General features: G+C 38.9%; 1 protein-coding gene across 4 annotated transcripts in view; it reads left to right on the forward strand.

Moving 5' to 3' along the window:
• The window catches only part of LOC135475949 (dynein axonemal heavy chain 5-like), a 71,812-nt gene that overhangs the window by 34,824 nt on the left and 19,764 nt on the right, over positions 1-17,224 (forward strand). For all 4 annotated transcript variants that reach the window (XM_064755919.1, XM_064755920.1, XM_064755921.1 and 1 more), the window contains 24 exons: positions 260-500; positions 887-1,086; positions 1,593-1,746; positions 2,151-2,314; positions 2,727-2,934; positions 3,364-3,525; positions 4,351-4,575; positions 5,147-5,319; positions 5,602-5,780; positions 6,263-6,450; positions 7,049-7,243; positions 7,610-7,906; positions 8,238-8,484; positions 8,926-9,167; positions 9,541-9,678; positions 10,069-10,315; positions 10,724-11,001; positions 11,455-11,670; positions 12,417-12,811; positions 13,894-14,022; positions 15,241-15,310; positions 15,779-16,032; positions 16,439-16,592; positions 16,944-17,108. In XM_064755919.1, the coding sequence (XP_064611989.1) occupies positions 260-500; positions 887-1,086; positions 1,593-1,746; positions 2,151-2,314; positions 2,727-2,934; positions 3,364-3,525; positions 4,351-4,575; positions 5,147-5,319; positions 5,602-5,780; positions 6,263-6,450; positions 7,049-7,243; positions 7,610-7,906; positions 8,238-8,484; positions 8,926-9,167; positions 9,541-9,678; positions 10,069-10,315; positions 10,724-11,001; positions 11,455-11,670; positions 12,417-12,811; positions 13,894-14,022; positions 15,241-15,310; positions 15,779-16,032; positions 16,439-16,592; positions 16,944-17,108 (4,921 nt within the window). The remainder of the gene's footprint in view (positions 1-259; positions 501-886; positions 1,087-1,592; positions 1,747-2,150; positions 2,315-2,726; positions 2,935-3,363; positions 3,526-4,350; positions 4,576-5,146; positions 5,320-5,601; positions 5,781-6,262; positions 6,451-7,048; positions 7,244-7,609; positions 7,907-8,237; positions 8,485-8,925; positions 9,168-9,540; positions 9,679-10,068; positions 10,316-10,723; positions 11,002-11,454; positions 11,671-12,416; positions 12,812-13,893; positions 14,023-15,240; positions 15,311-15,778; positions 16,033-16,438; positions 16,593-16,943; positions 17,109-17,224) is intronic.

Below are 17,224 nucleotides of genomic sequence, written 5' to 3' on the forward strand. Positions count from 1 at the left end.
AATTGCCACTAAACCTACAGAACCACTTCAGTTAGCATTATAACATTGGTTGACATTTTGTCTCTACTACCAGAACACGACCCCATTGAAAATACACCACATTGCGTGTTTGTTCCAAATTGTTTGTTTTCCGTGTCAACACTTTATTTAAAGAACTGCTTCACTTAAGTCTGTATCAAAAGCTTGATGGTATATGCCTGTTATTCATACTGCCAAGATGGGCATGTGTTAAGTTTGGAAACTTTTGTTTCCAATTCAGGTGTCGTAAGCTGCCCAGGGCCCTGAAAGAATGGGCTGCATATGAGGACTTGCGTAAAACAATTGACGACTTCAACGAAATGGTGCCCCTGTTAGAACTGATGACGAACAAAGCGATGAAGCCGCGTCATTGGAAGAGAATGGCTGACCTGACCAATCATCCATTTGAGGTGGAGAATGAGAACTTTACCCTAAGGAACATCCTAGAGGCGCCGTTGCTGGCAAACAAAGAAGAGATTGAGGTAAAAGTCTTGCGCCATCTGCTGGGGATTCTGTTTATCTTATGCCACTAAAGCATTATTTTCATTTCAGCGAATAGACACGGCATCACATGTTTGAAACCTTCTCTCCCTGATTTTGTTGCCCGTGCTGCTTTAGGTGAGGGGGTTGTATGATACCTGCTTCAGGATGAAGATTTAATTGTGGCATGTTTGGATCAGTACAGATGTCAGTTTAATCAGTGGTGACCACATTTTAAAGTCAAAACACTGACTTTAGTATTATTATTTTGTTGTTGAAACTTTTGATGTTAAAATGTACTGTAGTGTTTTTCAGTCTTCATATGTTCTTCAAAACCTTCCTTTATCTGTGAAGTTATAACCTCTGACATTACCACTCTCCATCACAGGACATTTGTATCTCTGCCGTCAAAGAGAAGGACATTGAAGCCAAGTTGAAACAGGTAATTGCTGACTGGAACAATCAGGACTTCACCTTTGGAAGCTTCAAGAACCGTGGGGAATTGCTTCTGCGTGGTGACAACACGAGTGAGATTGTATCACTGATGGAGGACTCCTTGATGGTGCTCAGCTCTCTGCTTAGTAACAGGTCAGATATATGTATATATATGTATCTATATGTACACATTTATATCTTGGCTGGCTTTAGGTTTTAGTAGTAAATTCTAGTAAATTGAAGAAGTTAGTAAAGGATTCTGCAAGGCATGGGTAAAAACAAGTAATAGGCTTAAAGATGAAATACTTCAAATGCTTAATGTATGAACATATGCGCTGCAGAGAGCATTATAATTGTTCGTATGTGTTTTATTCCGTTTAGTAAAAGAATGAAGGTACTTACATTTGCACTTGTTTTCATTCCTTTCATCTTTGTTGCATTGAACACAAAGATGCCGCAGTAAGTCTTCTTGAAATCCTTAGAACCCCCTTTTCCCAAATGATTAGCACATTTCAGTGACTAAGACAAGGAAGGTTCCGATTGTGCTATGGACTCCCATAAATTTGTCACAAAGTGGATTTCTAGACTAATGTTCAACTGTTTGTCACATCTGTTGAACACACCAGTCCATTACTGATGGTATATTTGTGTGTTCTCAGGTACAACGCTCCATTCAAGAAGAACATCCAGCAGTGGGTGCAGAACCTGTCTAACTCCTCCGAGATCATTGAGAACTGGATGACCGTACAGAATCTCTGGGTCTACTTGGAGGCTGTCTTTGTGGGTGGGGACATCGCTAAGCAACTGCCAAAGGTTGGTTTTGTGAACTTTTTGCATGTAAAAGAGACTTCAGAATATTTTTAAAAAGCCTTGAGTACAGAGTCTAAAATACCTTCTACAAACAAAGTAGAATCAAAGAATCTGATGGAAACCACATGAATCTCCAAAAACAATTAAAATTGTGCCCCAAAAAGTGCACTTTTGGAGGCAAATAAACATCACTTTTTGATATTGAAGCCTTCCACACAAACCATAAAACACCTTTCTGAGACCAATAAAACTTTCAAAATCAGACAAAATGTGCAACATTGTCATGGACAACATCATTTATTAAAGAGTAAATACAGTGTGGTTTTTAAGAAAAAGTGTAATGAAGGCGACCCCTTCTTTTGAGACCAAATTGGTAAGTGTAAATGGTATTTACATGCTTTCTGCAGGAAGCAAAACGGTTCAGTAACATCGACAAGTCCTGGGTGAAGATCATGACCCGTGCCCACGAGACGACCAACGTGATCCAGTGTTGTGTGGGCGATGAGACCCTCATGCAACTTCTGCCTCACCTGCTAGAACAGCTGGAGCTGTGTCAGAAGTCACTCACAGGGTACGGTTTTGTAAGGTTTCAGATTCATAGAGATAAATTCTACTTAGCCATTTCTGATTTATGTCAGTGTAAGTCAAGATTTGAAATACGGCTTTAAAGCTTACAGTGTATTTGTGGGTCATATAAATTAAACTTCTGAAGATAAATGTGATGTCTACTTCCTGTACCCAAAAAAAAATATTGTTATGAGGGTTTAAATATTTTTTTCTTTAGTGGTAATAATTTACAGTGTGAAATGTGATATAATGTTATTTGCTTATTTTATTATTTTTATATAATGTTCGCAGGTGTTTCTAAAGACCAACCAAATATGGCATGAAATAATGAATAAATGAAAGATATTAATTCTTGCATTGGCCAGTCTGTTACAGTTTATAGCTCACCCTAAATAATATTGTCTTCTCATGAACAGGTACTTGGAGAAGAAGAGGTTGTTATTTCCACGGTTCTTCTTCGTGTCTGACCCAGCTCTCCTGGAGATCCTGGGTCAGGCCAGTGACCCACACACCATACAGGCACACCTTCTCAACGTCTTTGACAACATCAAGAGCGTTAAGTTCCATGAGAAGCACTATGAGCTCATCCTCTCTATCTTCTCGTCAGAAGGGGAGACAATTGATGTGAGGAAATAATCCCTGCTAAGAATGACATAGTTTTAATGATATTGTTTTTATTGGAATTTCGGGAACTTTTCATCCCTGGTTAAAACACACTGTTGTCATCATGTGGATATAAGAATTTAAATTATGCAAAAATAAATCTTTTACATGTAAATTTATATTTAGTACTGTACTGGGATTTGGAGGTTACATGTTACTAGTGGGAACAAATCATCATGTTCATCATGTTCTTCAGTTTGGGTCATTTACAGCTGTTGGATTAAATTCGACTCCCCTGTGCAAATTTCCGAACATGAAAAATGGATTGTTTCAGGTGAACTTAGACCAGATTTGTGATAATAACTTTGTTGGAATTAAATGATTATGACTTTTTCCAAAAACTGTTTCACCAACCCCTTGCTAATAATGCTTGCTATTGTCTTCTCACAGTTGGAGAAGCCGGTCAAAGCCGAGGGAAATGTGGAGGTGTGGCTGATGGCCCTCATGCAGATGGCGCAGAAGTCTCTCCACGGCGTGATCCGTACTGCTGCCATGGCAATTCAGGACTCCAGCTTCCAACTGCTGGAATTCCTCGACATGTTCCCAGCTCAGGTATAGTGTAAACTATATGTAGATAATAAAAAGTCCTATAAAGGTTCCCATCTTTTAACCTGTTAATGGGAATGACATTCAAAGAATGGGCCATAGAGGAATGCTGGATCAGAAGTGTATGAAAAATTAAGCGCTAATACAAGTCTTATCCTTGTACGAAACATATGGGTCCAGGTTAAAGTTAACATACCAGGCCTAAACTGCTAGTAGACTTTTGAACATTCAGTCCCGTAAGACTGCTCTGGGCTTGATGGTGGCGTGACTTAGTGGCAGGTCTCTGAGATTATGAGATCTGGTTAGCACGTGCTTTTGGATGGATTTTATCAGTCCTCTCAAAGCTTTCAATTTCTTTCGTTGTTGTCTTCACTTGGTTGACAAAAAGAAGTGTAAATTTAAGTTATTACCAGCAAAAATTAAATAGCATGAATAATCTTGCTTTCTGGAATAATCTCAGAATTTTGGAATTATTTAATTAACAGGTTGAAAGTTTTCACATTAATATGTACAAACCATGGAACTATTGAGAAATGTTAAAATTCCTTTGAGACAATAAGCGATCTAAGCGACGTTCATCTGGTCGTTTTAATATAAACGTTCATCAATGACCTGTTTTCGTCAGATATGGTGTACATATCTGTACATCACTTGTGGGAAAGTTTGTCAGTAACTTGCCAAAGGTCAGTGGTTTACCCTGACTGCCATTATATAAGAAAACAATTCTTGAGTGTGGCATTAAACAGCAAATAGGTAAATAAATAACAGTTATTAAGTGTATAACTTATATTCCTTACTCTGCTCGTATTTACTCTTGAGTTCTTTTGACAGGTTGGCTTGCTGGGTATTCAGCTGATCTGGACGAGGGACAGCACAGAGGCTCTGGTACATGCTAAGTATGACCGTAAAGTCATGGCTCAGACTAACCAGGGCTTCCTGGACCTGCTGAACACACTGATTGACCAGACCACCAAGGACCTGAACAAGGTGGAGAGGACCAAGTTTGAGACCCTTATCACCATTCATGTCCACCAGAGGGATATCTTTGACAACTTGGTAAAATCACGCTAGAAATAGAGCTAGAAATGTTAAGTCTTTTATATAGTTACTTAATAGACACGTGGTTCATCCATATGAAGTAGAACATGTGTGTTTTTCATGTGACAAACATTGACCGTAGAGAGTTTTGTGTCTAGAAGACATAAATGTATGTATTATTAGATGTATATCTTGGTAACTTTGTATTTCAATAATTTGTTTGCGTCATTATGGACACAGTGGACAAAACAATACCTGAACGCTTGTCTAGTGCAATAAAGGAACATGTACTTTGTTTTAATAGTTGTCAAAAAGGGTAGCAACTTCATCACTGATTGTTTTTTTGTTTTTTTTAAAGATGTCTTGATAAAGTTTGACAATTGTGTTCAAGAAGAGCCAGAATTGGTTATGGTCATCCTCATATCGATGAAACAATTCTGATTGACAAAATGTTTTCTGCCTCACCCAAGATTTTAACTGGCGTTAAATTTAGATTCCATATCCTTACACCCACCAAATTTATAGATGGTATTACAGTATATCTTGATATTCTGATTGACGTTGGCATTCTGTTTTTCTCCCTTTGCAGTGTCGTCAGCACATTAAGTCCCCCACAGACTTTGAATGGCTGAAACAGACAAGGTTCTACTACATCGAGGACCAAGACAAGTGCCTGATTTCCATCACTGATGTCGATTTCATCTACCAGATGGAATTCCTGGGATGTACGGAGAGGCTCGTTATCACACCTCTCACCGACAGGTAAGCTCATTCCAGCCAGTTTGAGCTGTTTTTTTGGAAGATCAGGAAATGAAGCAGTTTGATTGACTGGAAATAAGACACCACCAGAGACATAACTTTCCATAAATATGGCTTGTTTCAAAAAATGATTGTGGATTTGTTGTCGGTTTTGTTCTATTCAAACATTATTTTAAACAACAAAAAAATATAATTTTGATGCAGACCATTGCCAGGAAAGATAAAAGACATGCCCTTGTATACTGTAGTTGCCTTTGTATATAAATTAGTACTTAATTTGTGTAGGTGTTACATCACTTTGGCCCAGGCACTGGGCATGTCTATGGGAGGGGCACCTGCTGGTCCAGCTGGGACAGGCAAGACGGAGACTGTCAAAGACATGGGCAGATGTCTCGGAAAATACGTTGTTGTCTTCAACTGCTCTGATCAGATGGACTTTCGAGGTCTCGGCCGTATTTACAAAGGTAGTCAGCGTATCCATTCCGTTTGCTGCTTGTTTGCATTGCCACACGCATAAATGAACAATTTACTGGGTAATTTGTGTACACTGACATAAGTATAAATAAATTATTTCCTCTGTAGTTTTAACCTTGTGAACATGTACATTGGCACATGCATGTACATACATTGTTTGTTTCTGTTGGCAGAAGAATAAATATGTAATTTTTTGTGGAATTCATTTACATTGACAAAAACCTGTTAATTTATGGTTTGTTAGAGGTATTAAATTAGAACTCTTTTAAACACTTATTTTCTATAAACTATTCCATGAGCTTTGATATTGGCCATGTTTTACTAAGGTTTGTGGTGCCGACTGTGTGTTGGTTTTCTGCCCCTTAAAAACAGATCTTATTAATACATCATAGACTAGCATTGTAAGATTTCTGAAATGCTTGATTGTCACTAATGTGTGCTATTAAATGTCTGCCCTTCTGCGTGTTTCTAGGTCTGGCTCAATCTGGCTCTTGGGGCTGTTTTGATGAATTCAACCGTATCGACTTGCCTGTGTTGTCTGTCGCTGCTCAGCAAATTGCCATTGTCCTCGCCTGTAAGAAGGAACGCAAGAAGAACTTCATCTTTACAGATGGTGACAATGTTGACATGAACCCAGAGTTTGGAATTTTCCTCACCATGGTAATATGAGTGCACTTTTCCTCACCAAAATGTTGTGTTTCAGACTATGGTAATATAAAATGCTGTTCCGCCCCCACCATGGTAACATAAAATTCTCTTTGTGCATGGGAAGGTCTGTCAGAAAGGTACGGATGGTCGTGGGTTTTCCCCAGGTTCTACCTGCTTTCCTGCCACTGTATTGCTGTCCACCCTTGTATAAGTGAAATATTCTTGAGTGAGTGGTAAAGTGGTGATATAAAATGCGGTTTTGCTCACCAAAGTGTTCTGTTCCTCGATATGGTAAGATAAAATGTGGTTTTCCTCACCAGAATGTTCTGTTCCTGACTATGGTAAGATAAAATGCGATTTTCCTCACCATTGTAATGTAAAATGGTTGATTTTGTCATATTTTTTTATATAGAATGCATCTTTCTTAATGAAGGTAATGTTAATACATTTTTCCTCACCAAATTGCACATATGTTCACCAAGGTAATATGAAAAAGCATTTTTCTATCCAAAAGATTCTTTCTTGCGCAGAACAAACACACACGTTTGTGTTAAAGTGTCTATATATGTTACCTTGCAACATTGACCATCATCATGTCTTATCCTTCCAGAACCCAGGTTATGCTGGGCGACAAGAGCTTCCAGAGAATCTGAAGATCAACTTCCGCTCTGTGGCCATGATGGTTCCTGACCGGCAGATCATCATCCGTGTCAAACTGGCCAGTGTTGGTTTCATTGAGAACATCATCCTGGCCCGCAAGTTCTTCATTCTGTACAAGCTCTGTGAAGAGCAGCTCACAAAACAGGTAGAGTTAGTTACATGTGATGTGAAATTGGGGATACCAAACAAGTAGAGTATGTTACACGTGGAGTGAAATTGGGGTATCAAACAGGTAGAGTTAGTTACATGTGGTGTGAAATTGGAGATATCAGACAGGTAGAGTTAGTTACATGTGATGTGAAATTGGGGATACCAAACCGGTAGAGTTAGTTACATGGGATGTGAAATTGGGAATACCAGACAGGTAGAGTTAGTTACATGTGCTGTGAAATTGGGGATACCGGTTATGATATTGGTATTATACAACTCATGTATAACACTCATGTGTGTTATTCCAGGAATTAAACATAAAGATTTTTCACATTTGTCTCCTTGATCATCTTTGCCACAGGTGCACTATGACTTTGGTTTGAGGAACATCCTGTCTGTGCTAAGAACGCTGGGAACTGTGAAGCGAGCAAGTCCTGAGGACACAGAGCCCACGATCGTGATGAGAGTGCTGAGGGACATGAACTTGTCCAAACTGGTGGATCAAGATGAGCCACTCTTCCTCTCACTCATCAACGATCTCTTCCCTGGCATCACACTGGACAAGGGAGGCTACCCACAGCTGGAGGCAGCCATTGCCTCGAATGTGGAGACTGCCAAGCTGGTGAATCACCCAAGCTGGACCCTGAAACTCATTCAGGTGAGGGTTGAGCTCTTGAATCCACTGATTAGTTCCATTAATTATAGTATCAGTCAGAAGAAAGCTGCCGTTTTGATATGTCATATGTTGCCTGAGTAAATCTGTATTTCAGCATTGAAACACAATTTCATGACTCATACTAAATGTATGACGAAATATAGATTTACCTAAATGGAAGCCTTCATTTTCTTCACACACTTATGCTTTGTTTGTCTGTTAAATGGTGGTTTATTACCCAGCCAGCCTCTTCTGAACTTGTTCAACATTATTATGCCTTGTTTTTCTGGTTTATTTTTTAAAATTTCTACCCTTGTGTTTTCTGTGTTCTCAGTTGTTTGAGACCCAGCGTGTGCGTCATGGAATGATGACCCTTGGTCCCAGTGGGGCAGGAAAAACCACCTGTATTCACATGCTAATGAAGGCCATGACAGACTGCGGACAGCCCCACAGGGAGATGAGGATGAACCCAAAAGCCATCACAGCCCCGCAGATGTTTGGACGACTGGACGTAGCCACCAATGACTGGACAGATGGCATCTTCTCCACTCTTTGGAGGCGCACACTCAGGGCAAAGAAAGGTAAGTTGTTCCAAAACATTCCAGGTTGCGTGACATTTGACTTGAAGTGTGAATATATGCTTAAATATTTCTGTTCTTAAAATAGCTTCATCAAGTCCATTGAACAATGTATGTGTTATATGGTGCCTAAACCTGTCTGCTACTCCATATGTTATCCAGTATTTCGTACCTCATCACTCTGCATTCATGTTAATTATCTTACCTGCTGTCTATGGGTTTTTCCTGTTATCCATTAATACATTATGTATTTGTTATCTGCTATCTTTCCCACATCCTTCACCTTAATTCCTTCTGTTTGTTATCTGGTGGAACTGACTAGTGAAAATATTCTTTGAGTGAGCTGCAGTGTTTCCCTTCGGGCTGTCAGGTCTTTGGCCTTCGTGTATAACAGACAGCATCAGCCAAATAAATAAATACCTGCTTTGTGTGACGTGTTTTCAGGTGAGCACATCTGGCTTGTCCTGGATGGTCCAGTGGATGCCATTTGGATTGAGAACCTAAACTCTGTGTTAGACGACAACAAGACCCTGACACTGGCTAATGGTGACCGTATCCCCATGGCACCGACATGTAAGATCATCTTTGAGCCCCACAACATAGACAACGCCTCCCCGGCCACTGTCTCCAGGAACGGCATGGTCTTCATGAGCAGCTCAGGACTTGACTGGGTACCCATTCTACAGGTAAGCTATCAAGTGTGGACATTCTGTTAAAATACTGTTGGTTTGTGGCCAAATGGTGAATGTTTGTCTTTTAATGGCTAGGACATGCAAGGTAGCGGTTCAATTCCAGGCTTGGACAGGGAATCCTGTGTGATTCTCACCCCTCAACTACTGTCAGTGTCTTGCTGGCAATAAGCAGCTGAAGGCACAGGTGTGTTGTACAGATTTCCCTTTAATATGTTTGACTTTTTTTTCTCTAAAACGTTTTACAAGGTTGATAAAATCGGAATGTCTCTGTACAGAAGTCATAAATTATTGTGCAAGTAAATTATCCAGCAGATGAATGGAGAAGTAGATCCCTGTGATAGAAAGGCTCATGTTGTTGTTGTTGTAGGGTTGGTTGAACAATCGCCCCCAGCAGGATGCGGTGCTGTTCTCGCTATTTGAGGAGTCCTTCCCTGAGCTGTACAGATATGCTACCCAGAACCTGACATTCCGTATGGACATCCTTGAGGCATTTGTCATCAACCAGGTTGGTTACACACATCAGTAAACTCAGAGCTCTTCATTTTGTTGGCGAAGTTTGACTGGTATTTGGCAAGGTGGATTGTGTGGGTTGTCATATTCCAACTTAGTCATCTGCAATTGTGCAAGAAATTCTCTCCTGTGCACAGTTTGAAACAATTAAGCAAATTTGTGCTAAAAGGTTTTACTGTTGATTGTTGAAATGTTCTGTGCTTAATCTTGAAATATACTCAGTTTAATTTTCAGTTTGTTTGAACTGAAGCAGCATATTGTCATAACATTTGATTATTCACTACTATTTAATGAAAATACTTGTTATTACATGTCAGAAAAACATTCACATTCCAAGAAGGAATGTTCCAGTCCCTTCTTCACAAGCTGTGTTTTGTGTTTTTAGTGCTGTAACCTGTTACAAGGGCTGATCCCAGCCAAGGATGACAGGGAGGGTAACCAGATGAAGCAGGAGCATTACCAGCGTCTGTACGTCTTCACACTAATGTGGAGCATCGGTGCTTTCCTAGAGCTGGATGACCGTGCCAAGATGGAGGAGTTTCTGCGCACGCATGAGGAGATCAAGCTGGACCTGCCCGAAATCCCGCCTGACTCGGACTCCACCATGTTTGACTATTTAGTGGATAATACAGGTGACTCTGCTTAGAATTTGTAGGAGTGATTCAGTAAAAGCATTCATTATCTAATAGACTTGTCATGAAAGCACCTGCTCACAAATACATGTACACTTGCTCACACATATACACCTTCTCACTGGTTGTGAAAATTCTAAAGTCACATAAAGCTTAATAAGATAATTTATAAATAAATTATTTTTATTTGAAAAATAAGTTCATGTTATGTGTACATACATGTGTGCATTTCACGCCCAGATATTGGTCTACAGGTGCGATAGTTTATTTTGAGAAATCTGAGGTAGAATTTTAATACTGGTATAAAATATATAACATAATAAGGTGGTTTTTAAAAAGCAAAAAGCTGTCAAACCAATTGGCAGGTGATAAAACCCCCAAAACTTACTTAATTACTTACCTGTACAGGTAAATGGGTTCACTGGAACACCAAGGTAGAGGAGTACATCTACCCGTCAGACAGCACACCTGAGTACGGCTCTATCCTCGTCCCCAACGTAGACAATGTCCGGACCACCTTCCTGATCGATACCATCTGTAAACAGGAGAAAGCAGTGCTGCTGATCGGTGAGCAAGGTACTGCCAAAACTGTCATGATCAACGGTTACATGTCCCGCCACAACCCAGAGCAACACTTGGCCAAGGCTGTCAACTTTTCATCAGCCACCACACCCTACATGTTCCAGGTAAGCCGATCTGTGTTGTACCTGACAGGTTTCTGGAGTCGTCAAATGTGATCTAGCTTGGCTAGTTAGTTAGTTAAAGACGACTAAAATTGGAAGTTTGAACACAGAAATCTAACATCGGTGGACTAATTTCTCTTACTTAATTAATACTTACTTCATTTTTTTTTTCAGATGACGTGATCACTTTTTTATTTTAGTTAAACAAGGTCTTTTGTCAATTGTTAGTAAGTAGTAATATGTAGCAAGCTCAGGTGGGTTACATGTGAGTAAATGGGATATTAAGCACAGTATATCCTCACACTATATAACCGGTTTTTGCTTGTCTACTAAAGCAGGTTTAGTTTTACACGTATGTGTAAGTCAATTTTGAGATTTTATTCTGAAATGTTCAAAATTGTAAGTTTGAGATGTCTTAAGCATCTAACTATTAAATGGCCAATATTTTGACTACAGCGAACTATAGAGAGTTACGTTGACAAGAGGATGGGCAGTACGTATGGACCACCAGCAGGGAAGAAGATGACTGTCTTTATTGACGACATTAACATGCCTGTCATCAATGAGTGGGGGGACCAGATTGCTAATGAGATCGTCAGACAGCTCATGGAGACCCATGGCTTCTACAACCTGGAGAAGCCGGGAGACTTCTCCAACATTGTGGATATACAGGTCAGTAGGCAGAGCTTTTTTTTTGCTGAACAAGTGTTTGCGTGAAAGTTTTCAGAAAACAATGAGCTGTCATTTAAAGTTTTCAATTTCAACTCCTTTTTCAACTTGATTGCCTTTAAACTTTCATGACCTGTACGGTGCAGGTTAAGGGTTTTCGTAGCGTATATATGAATGTTTTCTAAATTAAGGGAACATATTTCAGGATTCATGTTCACCTCAACTCACGAAAATGACAAATTATAGTCTTAACCTTGTTTATTCAAAGATTAGATCTGTCAGGTATAAACCATAGCTGTAGACCATTGTTTCTTATCTGTAAACCACATCAGATGTTTGAGGGCATTATTACTGTGTTTCTGAGTCACAATATTAGTTTTAATTATATCTTTGCTTGTGCTTAAAGTCGCTGTGAAGTGATCAAGTATATGTTTAAAGTATAACCCTGGTGTAATCAAGCATGCAAAGCTGATCTCAGGACTAAAGGTATACTTACTGATATTTCCACATAGAACCAAATGCCTTCATTTTCTGTGAGAAATACGTGGTTATAACCAAAAATGCATATAGTACCAGTATCTAAAGAGTTCAGTTGAAGACATTTTGGTTGATGCCGAAACGTCAGCAACTATATAGGTATAAAGTTTAATATATCCAGAAATCAGCCATAAATTCTTGTTTATTTGCTAAACCATTTCGACATCATCTACTTAGTTTCTTTAACATTGTCTAATTTGTTGTTTGTTCAGTTCTGTGCGGCCATGATTCAGCCAGGAGGAGGCCGTAATGACATTCCTCAGAGACTTAAGCGACAGTTCACTATCTTCAACTGTGCACTGCCCTCCAACTCCTCCATTGACAAGATCTTCAGCGTCATTGGAACAGGGCATTACTGCAAAGAGCGGGGCTTCTCTGAAGAGGTCCGCGACCTTATCGCGCGCCTGGTGCCTGTCACACGACGCCTGTGGCAACTCACCAAGGTCAAGATGTTGCCCACCCCAGCCAAGTTTCACTATGTGTTCAATCTGCGAGATCTGTCTCGTATCTGGCAGGGTATGATCAACACGCTCTCGTCTGTCGTCAACAGTGAGAAGGTTGTCATGGCTCTGTGGAAACACGAGTGCTGTCGTGTAATAGCTGACAGGTACGTCTACATGTTGGGAACCATTTTGGTATTTGTTACAAAGCAAAATTTTTTACTCTGTCATAATTTGTAATGTATGTAGGTACACTACAGTTTGCAGAAGTTTAATTTTATGAACTATTTGGAAATGAATTGAATTCGTAAAGACTTTTTGTTGTTTATATGAAAAATAATTTACGATGCATTTTAGAAATAGTATGGACTAAAATAACAAGATAAATATGTAAATTAATGTCACTAGACTGTCTACTTTATTGTTTTTATCCCATTTCTTCGACAGGAAATGAACTGACATTTTGTTTTATTAACCCATGAACCCCTCTCATATTTTAACTACAGTAATGTTAAATTCCGCTTGTCTTTCATCAAGTATTTGTTAAATTTTATTCAATGTTCTTTCTGCCAAATGCATACCAGTGTAATCATCTCATATTTTGGTTACTCGTGATAACCTGTTGATTGCTTTCAATTATCTGGTGTCCCCCAGATTTACAGGTGTAGAGGATGCTCAGTGGTTTAATAAGACCCTGAGTAGGGTGGTAAATGAGGAGCTGTCTGAATCGCTCCTGCCCATGGTGGAGTCCACTCGATACTTTGTAGATTTTCTGAGGTAAACGGTTGTCGCAGCACTGAGCATGTGTTCCCAGCACATGTGGTACATGATGGCTAACTTCACGTCCTCCGTTTGGTCACTCAAATGCACCAATCATTTTGTTGTTGTTGTAGATGTCCATAACTTTCAAACATTACATAATTTCTGACCAGTACTATGGTTGTTTTGTTTTTTATACAGTTATTTATGTTTGCGTTTGGCAAATTCTTTCCCATCGAAAATGTAAACATGTCATGTGTCCAAAAAAGTTAGGATGTTTTCATCTAAAATGAGAAGTTAACCTTAATATTTTTGTTTATCTTTTAAATGTCAAGGCAGCCCTTTTTCTAGAATTGTGTGATGTTTGAGAGTTTCACAGTTTCCTGTTTTTCACCCTGATCACACTTTTTCTTGTTCACACCTATTCACCAGCCCTGTTACCTGACTTGTCTCTCGTCTCTCTTACTGTCTGCGTGCTGTGTGTGTATAGGTTTGTCACCCTTAGCGACTTGGCTTGGTTCCAAGAAAAGACAATTCCGCGTGTGATCCAGGAAGAGCTAGAAGATGAGAGGCTGGTTGAAATGGCCGATTCACAACCATTGTTTTGTGATTTCCTCAGGTATTTGACACTGCCAGAACTAACTTCATTATAAACAGTAGAGGGTAAATATTTTCCTGAAGAAAATCAGAGAATAAGTGATCTTGTTTGAACATAAGCAAGTGAAATATAATATGTGAATAGCAGTCTGCTGTTGAACTAATACTTACATTTAAATAAATCCAAATCAAAGGTCAGTGCTACTTGTGTCAGGCCTAAAATGTGATTTAAACTGGCAGTCTGGGAACTTACTTCGCTTCTTGCCAAAATTTGATATCCCAGTAATAGTATACTGTGACTGGGTTGGACAGCCTGTCTGGTGTCTTTGGCATGGCATTCCAATAAGGTTGTACAACACGTATGAATATGTTGGTGTTGAGGCTTACCTACATGTGCAACAAAAAGACATTGTCATCATATGACCAAAATACTGTTTAAAAGTAACATTTAATAAACATGTGAAGACAAGTCAAAGAAAATGACCCTAAATGTGGACTCCAGTGTGACTACAGTTTTGGGTGAAAGATGCTTAGGGCTTGTTATTTCAATATGTTAGATTGTGATATGAAATTTGCAAGTGTTTGTCATTGTATTAAATTATATTACCAGAAATTCACAGCTTGACAAGCTATAATTAAAGCACATGTAAGTGTTCATTATAGTTGTCTTTGTGATTTAAGTAAGATACTACATGGAGTTTCTGTACACTGTAACATTGTTGTGATCTGTTGACCCTCTGTGTTAATAGTATGTGTTTTTTGCATGACCTACAAAGTGGGTAATGTTTCGTGTTGAAAACCATGAAATTAATCAGCCGAAATTGTTAGAATTTACATGTAGGTGTTTTTATAGCTGTGTGCGATAACAGAAATATTGTAACTAATGGTAGACCAACAACTATGATTTTTTCCCAATCGGTACAAAAATATGAATCCAGAGTTGATTGGTTTCATTTGTTTATTAAAGTGTAAATTGTTGCAAGAACATATATATGAAAAAGTCATAAGATTAATATTATAATAGACGCTGTATTTTAGTTTTGTAGTAAGATTTAATAAAACTTCTGAAATACCCTTATGTTGGATATTTGGTTTGTCATGGACAGTCAGTGTATGAAAGATATCAAACAAGTGGAGCATATTTTATAGTACATGTACTGTATATATACTCTCTCAGGCTCTGCAATGCACAACCCTATGTGTTCTTCCCCTTTATCATGAGAGCTGTCTTTGTTTTTAGAGATGCACCAGAGGCAACTGGAGATGAACCAGAAGATGCTGACTTTGACATGCCCAAGATTTATGAGCCTGTAAGGAAAAAATACTTCCTTTTTTCAGTATATTGTCCTAATTACTACATGCAACTCTTTTGAAAGATGTTTGCAAGATGTTTATTCAAGCAAATTTTGAAGGCATTATTCTGTACAGAGTAATACATTTATATATTTTTTTTTGAAGCCATGAAGTTGGCTAACCCATCCAGTGTAGTTCTGTTTCAAAATCATGTTAAAAATGGCATCGAAAGTTGCTGTTTCATATGCTAAAAGGCTGAGGAATTATGGTTGGTCAGATCAACATCTTCTAATGTGACGGCGACAATTGTTCTGTAGAATTTGAATGTCTCTTCAGGTGTGTTTACAGTTTAAAGTCAGGTGGTAGCAACAGTAGTAGTGTCACCCAGATTCTTGCCAGTTTACAATCTTAGGTGTGAAATTTCGAGATACAGACCAAATATTTAAAGAAATATGTTTCTGAGAACAGGTTGACACTTTTTGTAGATTGACTCATTTGAGCAGCTGGAAGAAAGACTACAGATGTTCTTACAGCAGTACAATGACAGCATCCGTGGGGCTGGCATGGACCTTGTCTTCTTCAAGGATGCTATGATACATCTGCTGAAGATCTCGCGTATCATCCGCACCCCAAGGGGAAACGCCCTTTTAGTTGGGGTTGGTGGATCAGGAAAGCAATCTCTCACTAAGCTAGCGTCCTTCATCGCAGGCTACAAGACGTTCCAGATCACACTCACCAGGTAACTTGGCAGGACATTGGCTTCCTCTTTGATCATGGAAGATGGAAGTCATGGATTAACTTGTTTGTGACTTGCGTACCTCCGATAAGAAAATGTAATATTTCAGGAAATAGACATGTATCATAACATACTAAGATGAATGTCACATGTCCCATATAATTATATATCACACAATTTTCTTAGATTTACACATTTTTAGTGAAACTACATGTAGAGCAACTTTATATATGTGTGCTTGTTTTAGGGTAGTGAAATTTTTTTCTGCTATGTTCACTGTTGTTATGATACATATCACTTTACAAAGAATGTGAAGAATGCCTTACTTGAGTATTAAGAACAAATCTACTAATAGCCTAACCTGTTGAGAACACTCAGAACTTGATTGTTTGTTTTCATGTCTCCACAGATCGTACAGTGTTTCAAACCTCCTGGAGGATCTGAAATTCCTGTACCGTACGGCCGGTCAGCAGGGAAAGGGCATTACATTCATCTTCACTGACCAGGAGATTAAAGATGAGGGCTTCCTGGAATATCTCAACAATGTCCTGTCGTCTGGTGTGGTCAGTACTCATTCTCCCCCCAGTAGATAAAATTACAGTCAAGGGGAGACAAGCAGAAAGGGGAACAACTCTTGTGAGATCTTGGTCGTTCACATGGGTTGTCTGTACTACAACAATGGATTTGATCAGGAACTGGAGAACATACATAAGATTTATCACATGTAGTTACGTGCATGTAATGATGTGTATTTAAGTACAAGTATGTTCTACATGTAACATAATTTACATATATAACTTCTGCAATTTGATATAAAACATGAGAACTAGTTTGTGGTCGTGTCACATCAGTTGTGTTTGTTCTCTCCATCTTTTCGTCTGTCAAACCATTAAATGCCTGTCTTTGTGTTTCAGGTTGCAAACCTGTTTGCACGAGATGAGATGGATGAAATAACACAAGAGTTAGTTCCCATAATGAAGAAGGAGTATCCACGACGACCACCGACCAATGAGAATCTGTACGATTACTACCTGTCACGTGTCAGAAGTAACCTCCATGTGGTGCTGTGTTTCTCACCTGTAAGTGATGATTTTTTGTTAAACTCTGAAGGGCCAATTTCCACAAGGCCTTTTCTGACTTATGTAAAAATGATTTTAAAGACTATTTTTTGGCATTTTGAAATTAGAATTTTGAC

The sequence above is a fragment of the Liolophura sinensis genome, chromosome 9, assembly GCF_032854445.1.
Source record: "Liolophura sinensis isolate JHLJ2023 chromosome 9, CUHK_Ljap_v2, whole genome shotgun sequence".
NCBI lineage: Eukaryota > Metazoa > Mollusca > Polyplacophora > Chitonida > Chitonidae > Liolophura > Liolophura sinensis.